Raw genomic sequence first — 9846 nt, forward strand, 5'->3', positions numbered from 1 at the left:
CCCAGGCAGTGAGGAGGGTCATATTGTGATTTGGGGAGGTCCCGGGCAGTGAGGGGGTTCATATTGTGATGTAGGGGGGTCCCGAGCAGTGAGGGGGGTCCCGGGCAGTGAGGGGGTTCATATTGTGATGTAGGGGGGTCCCGGGCAGTGAGGAGGGTCACATTGTGATGTAGGGGGGTCCCGGGCAGTGAGGAGGGTCACATTGTGATGTAGGGGGGTCCCGGGCAGTGAGGAGGGTCACATTGTGATGTAGGGGGGTCCCGGGCAGTGAGGAGGGTCACATTGTGATGTAGGGGGGTCCCGGGCAGTGAGGAGGGTCACATTGTGATGTAGGGGGGTCCCGGGCAGTGAGGAGGGTCACATTGTGATTTGGGGAGGTCCCGGGCAGTGAGGGGGTTCATATTGTGATTTGGGGAGGTCCCGGGCAGTGAGGAGGGTCACATTGTGATGTAGGGGGGTCCCGGGCAGTGAGGAGGGTCATATTGTGATTTGGGGAGGTCCCGGGCAGTGAGGAGGGTCACATTGTGATGTAGGTGGGTCCCGGGCAGTGAGGAGGGTCACATTGTGATGTAGGTGGGTCCCGGGCAGTGAGGAGGGTCACATTGTGATGTAGGTGGGTCCCGGGCAGTGAGGAGGGTCACATTGTGATGTAGGTGGGTCCCGGGCAGTGAGGAGGGTCACATTGTGATGTAGGGGGGTCCCGGGCAGTGAGGAGGGTCACATTGTGATGTAGGGGGGTCCCGAGCAGTGAGGGGGGTCCCGGGCAGTGAGGGGGTTCATATTGTGATGTAGGGGGGTCCCGGGCAGTGAGGAGGGTCACATTGTGATGTAGGGGGGTCCCGGGCAGTGAGGAGGGTCACATTGTGATGTAGGGGGGTCCCGGGCAGTGAGGAGGGTCACATTGTGATGTAGGGGGGTCCCGGGCAGTGAGGAGGGTCACATTGTGATGTAGGGTGGTCCCGGGCAGTGAGGAGGGTCACATTGTGATGTAGGGGGGTCCCGGGCAGTGAGGAGGGTCACATTGTGATGTAGGGAGGTCCCGGGCAGTGAGGAGGGTCACATTGTGATGTAGGGGGGTCCCGGGCAGTGAGGAGGGTCACATTGTGATGTAGGTGGGTCCCGGGCAGTGAGGGGGTTCATATTGTGATGTAGGGGGGTCCCGGGCAGTGAGGAGGGTCACATTGTGATGTAGGGGGGTCCCGGGCAGTGAGGAGGGTCACATTGTGATGTAGGGGGGTCCCGGGCAGTGAGGAGGGTCACATTGTGATGTAGGGGGGTCCCGGGCAGTGAGGAGGGTCACATTGTGATGTAGGGGGGTCCCGGGCAGTGAGGAGGGTCACATTGTGATGTAGGGGGGTCCCGGGCAGTGAGGAGGGTCACATTGTGATGTAGGGGGGTCCCGGGCAGTGAGGAGGGTCACTGTTCACATAAATGATGAAAGGAAAGCAGCAAGATGATTGGGGGATTTTCTGATGTGGAAATCCCCCTCCCCCCCTACTTATATCTATGTCCTCATCGGGGGGGGGGGGGGGGGATGTGATGCATCGGGACACGTATCTGCCTTTTCTTTCAGTTTCTTTAGTCTAACTAAGAACAGAGAGCTCTGATACACTGTAACAAACTGCCAGTTGTGAGAAGTATTAGGAGAAGTCATGAGACTCTGTGAATAAGAATGCTTTATTCACTGACAGCCAGCAGAGATCCTGAAATGCTGAGATACTAGAGCTGTCCAAGTGTATGGGATAAGCTCGATCGGTCCCCATCCCCGGGGTCCACTGTTGGCAGAAGTTCTTGTGCAGGCGGAGTCTCCTGTACTGCATCGGCTCTGTGTCTATACGGGTGAGGTGGCCCCTCCCTGCCTCATGGACCACTGCAAGTCCTAGACAATGGGACCGAGTCCACCTGGGGATAGAACACCTTGGAGGCTGCACGCCCTGAGTCCCGTCCTCCATCCCCCAAAATAATGAGCGGTTCTGGACTAATTGCTCTGAAACTTCATTAAATTTCTCCGGGGCCACGTGGATGGGGCACACAGATAAATGCAGCATCTGAAAGACCCTCACAGGACGGTCATGTGACCCAAATGTCCTCCAGCAGAACAGCTATGCACATATATATGTGATAAAAAAGGGAGGGGGTAAAGTAGTGACCCAAGGTAGGATCCATACTAATTATTCTGGGTGGCTCCTGCAGCGTGGAGGGAGTGGCCTGATCATCCCACTCCAAGCTCCGCCCAATATCCACCAACTGCTGCGCGTCCTACAAAGTGTTACAATGTTTTATTAGGTATGTTTATTGTTTGAGGATTCCCGTCACATGGGAGAAGGAGAAGACACTGTGTCCTTCACTGCACAGATACAACAGTCCTCTCCAGATCCGGGGAATGAACATCCAATACTCAGGTATTAGAGGATTATAAACATGATTTCCACCATTCAGTTTTCCCACCCACATAGTATGTGTCTCCACGGTTACAGACTACAAACTCACTTTGTGTAGTCAGATCCTGCGGTCATTCTCCCTTATTTTTCGGTAACTTACAGAATAGAAGATGTAAGAAGAAGAGGAGGATGGTAATGAGGAGTATTGTGATTGGCCGGCAGCTAATAATGTCACACGACTTTATGATCCACACGTCTTGCTGTGATCGCGATGGTTTCCCATAGTTCCATTAGGATTTCCATCCCAAACGGGTTGGGACATCACCTGTGGTTTTCCCTGGAGGTGCCCCCCACCCGATCTCCTGGTCATTACACCCGGTCACCACATCCTGTTCCCCTCTGATTGGGCCGAGACAAAGTCCATAGAAATCAGGGAAATGATTGTCCAAAAAATTCCGGAATGGATCAGATCCATAGAAAGATGACGGAACATGAAGGCTCCAAAGGACGACAGGACCGATCCGTTTCCATTCTCACGACTTTAATCATCCAGACCACAAGGACATGCAGCCGTACTTTTACTGGGTTTTTGGGGGACAAAGTTTCCCACATCACACTCTATGGGGGTCATTTACTAAGCCCCTGCGCCAGTTTTCTGTTGGACTTTGCGCCTCTTTTAGGTGTAATCCACCGGTCCAGGTATAAGAAGTGTCTGCGCTGGGATTGTGTTGCACGGGACCCTTTTATGGCGCGGCTGCACTAGGCATCATGTGACACAAATTAGGGGACGTCCCGGGGGTCAGTCAGACCAAGCACCAGATTTCGCAAAGTCTGTCTCACACCCCATGTTACAGGCGCACCACAAGAAAGATAGTGACCTCTGTCCGGCCAGTGCGGGGAAGCCCCAGATTCATGATTTCTGGGCACCGATCATTATACACGGAGCAAAGCACTATGGGGCAGATTTAGTTACCCGGTCCCGTCGCAATCCTGCGGTGTGTTGTCCGATAAGGATTCGGGTCCGGCGCAATTCACTAACATCGTGCGTCCTAATTCCTGCATGTGTTCACCTTCTTTTTCCTTGTGCATGTAAGTGCTGATCTTGCGACACGAAACCTTTTTTAAATTCCGCAGTTTTTCCGAATCTGATTGCACACACCAATATCCCGGGGCAATTTGGCGCAAAACGGAAATATTTGGGAAAACCTGATGAAAGTGCGGAGTTCAGACCCTTAGTAAATGAGCCCCTATGAGTGCAGCTTCACACATTCTTCAATGTCCCCCCATATGTATATCCAGACCCTGTAAACACATGGAGATCACACACAAGGATCCAGCTCCCCGGATACGTTACGGCCTCGGCTGGAGAAGGGTCATGTGTGGAGTGTGGTTTTTCTTCTAGGAAATGAGACAATTCCCGTTATGTGCCGGGGACTTGGATGCGGCAGAACTTGCATTATACTTCTCTAGAAGCTGTGCCGGCAGCTGCCTGACATTGAGCAGCGAGCACACAGTTATGGAGAAGTCACATGATTCAAAAAACCCCAAGGGAATTCCATGAGAGGACAATAACAATAGCAGGTCCATCACTATCACTGCTACCTCCGCAGGGATGGATGCACAGAGGTGGCTCCTCATCATTAACCTCTTCATCTCTGCAGGTGAGGCACTAACGACTCATTACATCGCTAATTACCACAGGTATTAACTGTCATTGCAATAGATGGTTTCATAACCGAGGCCACAGACCTCAGCCCGGCCTCCGCAACCCCAGACCCTCATCAGATTCTGTGTAGCTCAGGAGTCACATGTACCTTTAGCTGATGAAATCTGTGCAGAAAAACCCTCCAAAACTTGCATTGTGAGACTACAAAGCTGTACATGAGGTGAAGTAACTGCACTGAGGGGGACATTTAGGGGCTAAATGCACCATATGTGTCACTACTTACCTGGGACGAGGTCGTCAGTAACTACATACAGAGCAAATATAAAGAGGACGCATGGGGACCGTGATGGGAACCTACATGACCCCAATGTCACATTTTATGGTAAATATGAAGACGATGCATGGGGACCTACATAACGCCAATATTATTTGATTTACTCTATTACAATGTATATATCTATGGTAAATATGAAGACAATGCAGTGGGACCGTGATGGGGACCTACATAACGCCAATATTATTTGATTTATTCTATTATAATGTATTATTATATGGTTAATATGAAGACAATGCAGTGGGACCGTGATGGGGACCTACATGACCCCGATATCACCTGATTTCTTCTATCACAGTATCCTTTTATGGTAAATGTAAGACATTGTATGGGGACCATGATGGGGACCTACATGACCCCAATGATATGGGATTTATTGCTGGAACATTTTAGGGGTGGAAAATAAATACATTTATAAGCATGATATAAATCTGATTCCTTTGTGGGACTGTTTGCTTCTGCGTCTTGAATAAAACTTGTCAAATGATCAATTATTTGGATGTTTCTGACGTTGTTGTACACATTAAGGCCTCGTGCTCTATTTTCCCCCGTGTGTGCGGTCGTGCAGCACTTTTCTCTATGGAGAGGGGAGGGGTGAGCAGCGATTATTCCTCCTCTTCTCCAGCGCCACACACGTCTGTGTGAATGGACCCAAAGAGATCAAAAACCTCCAGTGAGACAGTTACAGCTTTATATGATCAACGTTATCAAACAGAACATGTCAAAAAGTTATTACATATACACATCTATACATACTATGTTCCTTTTGTAATTTAAATCTATATGTTTTTTGCTATATAAGTGTAAAATTTAGGGAACATGCCATTTCTATCAGGACGGGTCCTGGTTGCCCAAGAGTGACGGGGACCTTATGTGCCGCTCAAGGAAGAAGGAGAGCGGCCATCATGGTCAGTTCAGGGACGGAGCAGTTTGTGTCTTTTATTATAAGATGCTATGAGGCTGTATTCACAAGACCGTATGGGGGACGTATACACGCCATATATACGTCCCCCATAGACGGCAATGGGCACACGGCGCTGCACTGTACCGTCCCGTAGCCCAGAGAAAGAAAGGACATGTCCCATCTTTCTCTGGAATACAGCGCCGGGCGTCATACATTGCTGTGGAGGCGGATGGGGGCACCGACCTGTCCCTGCCGTGCTACCGTACAGGGGGCACACGTCGTGTGAATGTAGCCTAAGGGGAACATGTTGGTGAGTGGTGTGTATTAGCTCTATCTATATGGAACGTTGAATGTCCATGGATGGTGTGATGAACATATAGATACAAGGGAGATTCACAGGCCAGATTGTCCTGGTCATGAAGCCACCCGTATCCCTCACCTCCCCCCAGCCTCATATTAATTCGCCTAATGGAGCTGGCTAGGGTGTTATCTAACACTACTAAGGCTGCAGAGGGACTCCGGCTCTGTAGGGGGCAGCTATTAACTAACTAACGCCTTGACTACAACTCCTAAAGGCTTGAACAGATTTTACCTCCAATTTTAAACAAAAGGCAATGACTTATAAAAAATATCAGAGCAATATGTTGCTTAGGGACAGTTATATAGTTCTGGTCCCGCTCAGCCCAATGGAAATACATTTTTGGATTTGTATCATCAGGGGATCACAGTGTCCCGATTCCCAAGGCTCTAGCACCCTTGAGTCCGGAGATATAAATATCTTGGGATGGGACCATAGCAAATTGGTTAGGTTTGGTATGAATGCGATCCAGGGATTCATCCGGATCCAATGATACCAGAACCCGGACCCTATGACTTCCCCTTGAGAAGCTATGACTTCTCCAAGGTTCTGGACTTAATACCAGGTAGGAGGGCCCTATGAGCCCATCTAGGGGTGTGCCTGCACCTAATATAATCAGAACACACCTGATTTTTTTGTCTTTCACCTGGGGAAACCTCAAGCGCAGGAGAAGGATCTTATGGTGTGGACAACTATCCATCCCTATTAGACCCACACACACCGTAACTAACTTACTGTTGATATTGTGTGTACTGTTTGTCTAGTGTGCCCTTAAATATAAAATTTAACCTGTGTTGCTCTTATATCTCTATCCACGAATCCCAATGTCTGTGTCTCGGTTATATACATGCTACCTGGTTGGTTCCTCACCCGTTACAGACTGGGCTTATATTAAAGTAGAACTGGAGGTAGCTTATTTGGTTTGATAAGGTTCGGTTTCACTGAGGCTAGTGAGAGGGGTCTTATAGCCATTCATTGTAGTGCCATATCCGGAAGTTGTGTGGACAACTTAAAATCACTTCCTGGGCCTCTCAGAACCCGTGCATTCTGGGAATGTCTATTAAAGAATAACTTAGTGACCTTGTGTACCCTTCAGGGGTCTGAAACGTCACGCTTTCCCTCACAGATGGTAAATATTATACATATAGCACATACTGTATGTATTACACATTGCTGGGTCTTATGTTGTGACTCCTCATCGTAACGTTGTCTCTGTGTTTTCCAGTTGGAGATGCTGAGATTGAGACGTACAAGACTGATCGTCGCCTCGGATCCTTCGTGCTCTTTCCTGGACTAAAGAAAGGGACGAAGTTCAAGGCAAACATGATCTATGAGCTGAGGAAGGTGGGCGCCTCCCCGGGCTGGCTGATGATGGACCATGGGGCGCCCAAGGTACATAAGTTCTATGAAAGACGCGGGACTTTCTTTAAAGAGAACAAGTCATTCTTGCTTACAAATCTGACGAAGGAGGACAGTGGTGTGTATGAACAAAAGCTCAACCAGAAGACCCTGCTGCGGGTGTACCTGACCGTGATGGGTGAGTGTCCTGTCATGTGGAAATCTACCACTGGATCCCGGGGGACATGACCTCCTCACACCCCCCTCTGGGCTCTGTACCACTGATCCCAGGACATATCTTGTTTAGGGACATAAACCTGTGACATCACTCGGCTCTTGGCACTCCTGGCGCATGTGCAGGCAGTGAATCTTGCGCAGCTGCATTGTGTCGCAGCCGGCTGCACAAGATTCGGTTACCGCGCATGAACAAATAACCACAATACTTGGTTCATAGAGTGGATGACTCCAAAAATAGAATCATGAATCAAGACTGGAACCCCATGAGGATCCACAGAAACCATCCTTGGCTCCATCCTCTGCCTGGCTGGTAGAACCGCAGCAGACCGTGGGTGATAGATGGTCCCGGTGTGGGCTCCAGGGAAGGCTTGAGGTAGAGGGTGTGGTGACCCATGCCCAAGCCCTCTACAATATTAGTGACAACAGATGGGCGCTGTCTGAGGTATCCCGAGAAGACCAGGCCCAGCTGAGGACTATCTGGGGGAATTGGGGCTTGGCAGGCCAGACGCAGGGTCAAAGAGTGAAATGGTCTAGAAGATGGTCTAGGCCACCATGTCTCAAAGATAATAACCAAAGATCAAAGGTCACACAGCCGGATCAGAGTGTATGTGGTCGGCCGCCAATAGCCCCCGTATTGTATGAGGGATGAGCGTCAATGCAGATACAGTGAGACCCCCCCAGGATCTCAGCTGCTTTAGAGAGAAAACATACTGTGCCGTGTGAGGGAATCGCCCGCCTGTGGCACGAGGAACGTATAGGTGTAACAGTAAAGCTTTACATTATAGCTGAAGGTGCTCTATACAGTCCCTGCAGAAGTCATCAGGGAAGTCCCTATGAACCTCTTGTCTCACTTCTCCAGCTTCTTATTTACAAGAAACGTCCTCCGTTTCCCAGAATATCTGAGCCTCCTGGAAATGAGGAAGAGGGACAAAACGTGCAGATAAAAAGTGGGAAACGCACCCCGAGCCCCTAATATGATGGCTACTGATGTAACTATTATAGCTGATACAACAAAAAGGATAAGTGACTGCTACAAGGGACCTTTTAGATTTTAGTTAGTCCCTATCCTCTCTCATGCTGGGGTAGGAATACACCCGGAGGTTACGGAGATACCATAAGAAAATCTAGGTGACTAGGGATGCTCACTCCTATCATCAGAAGGGACGGTTTATGAGCTGGAGAGGGGCAGTCCACCATGAAATCCTGGAGTGGGACCTCTAGTAGCAGTGATGGCAGCGGTTCAGTATTGACACAATATTGGACCCAGGAGGTACTACAGAAGATTCAGGTCGGCCCAAAGAAACCAAAAACACAATTTCTATGTATGTGAACCCTGATCAGCTAAAGAAGACAAATCACGACCCTCAGGATCCACTAAGTGAATGGGCTTCATATGTCTGCCCTGTATACTGGATCTCCATGGCCTTTCAGTCAGTACCAGATTATAATATGGTTCTATGTGGTTTGGATGGCAGCTCAGCGCCCAAGGCTTCTAGATGGCACCGGGCCACCACAACTGTCCTGTTGAGATTATAAAGAGAGGGACCTCTTGCCCTGAGAACCACAAACCTGTTTACCTGCCCACAACACACATGTAAACAAGAGCCCTTTTAGGACCTTTAGGTCCTCAAACTGCACTACTGTAAATGGATCATATGGACCCCCCCTCCTTCTTCAATTCTGGTACCATATGTAGGCAGTAAAGTTTAAACCGAAAATTTGACTTGTAGTGGACCCACAACGTTCCTACAGCTCAGCGCCCATGGTGTCCTAATCCTCTCTAATCCATAATCCTGTGTCTTCTGATGATAGAAGTTACTCACCTCCTCCTCTCTCCTTAGATCCCGTCCAGAGGCCTGTCCTGAGAAGACAGGATGACAATGAGACCTGCCGCGTGACCCTGCGCTGTGACGGGTGGGAGAGAGACTCGGCCAATCTAACGTTCCAACGAAACGGAGTGGAGCTCCCCAGGAACACGTCCTTGGATGAGGACCTTCTGGTCATTGATGGAAACGACCCCCAACAATGGGGCAGCTATACCTGCACCAGGACAAACCTGGTCAGCCTGGAAGTCTCCCAGAAGTTGGTGCTTGAGCCTGAAGGTGAGACTCATTACATGGCAGCGTTATTTGTATATTCCTTGTACCCCACATTCTCTGGAGATCAGAAATAGAGAACAATGTCCAATCACTTGAACGGAATCTCTGTAGATGAACATGTGATGGATGTACGGGGTCTCCGGGTCACTACATCAGGGTTTTACACAATTACCAAAGTGTCAACATATTATACATAAAACGTGATGATGATAGTTAGGGAACAGCAATGACTGTTGTGGGTTTCTTGGCCAGAACTTTGGCACCAAGGATTTTCCATGGGTTTTCTATCGGGTTTAGATCAGGGCTGGGGTCATTTCAGGTTTCACTGTGTTCTGTGTTAAGTAACTGCTTTACCTGTTTTGCTGTGTGACAGGGGACATTGTCCTGCATGAAAATTGATGGTGATTGAGAGATAAGCACAAGGACGTGTTGTAAGTGTTGTAGAATTTCTGATTCTTGCATTCACTATGCTGTGTATTTGTATGAGAGGTCCGACTACTGCTGCAGAAAACATTTCCTAAACTATGAC

General features: G+C 49.3%; 1 protein-coding gene across 1 annotated transcript; it reads left to right on the forward strand.

Moving 5' to 3' along the window:
• The first annotated feature begins 3969 nt into the window (after positions 1-3969).
• LOC140132655 (uncharacterized) lies at positions 3970-9391 on the forward strand. Its single transcript, XM_072151714.1, has 3 exons — positions 3970-4042; positions 6869-7180; positions 9060-9391. Exons 1-3 carry the CDS (start codon positions 3994-3996, stop codon positions 9389-9391), a joined length of 693 nt encoding a protein of 230 aa, XP_072007815.1. The 5' UTR covers positions 3970-3993.
• The last annotated feature ends 455 nt before the right edge of the window (positions 9392-9846 follow it).

The sequence above is a fragment of the Engystomops pustulosus genome, chromosome 1 (genome assembly GCF_040894005.1).
Source record: "Engystomops pustulosus chromosome 1, aEngPut4.maternal, whole genome shotgun sequence".
Taxonomy (NCBI): Eukaryota; Metazoa; Chordata; class Amphibia; order Anura; family Leptodactylidae; genus Engystomops; species Engystomops pustulosus.

Coding starts and splice junctions, on each gene's coding strand:
- LOC140132655 (XM_072151714.1), top strand. CDS start 3,994: ATGGATGCACAGAGGTGGCTCCTCATCATTAACCTCTTCATCTCTGCA. Junction 4,043..6,868: donor TAACCTCTTCATCTCTGCAG/GTGAGGCACTAA, acceptor TGTGTTTTCCAG/TTGGAGATGCTGAGATTGAG. Junction 7,181..9,059: donor GGTGTACCTGACCGTGATGG/GTGAGTGTCCTG, acceptor CTCTCTCCTTAG/ATCCCGTCCAGAGGCCTGTC.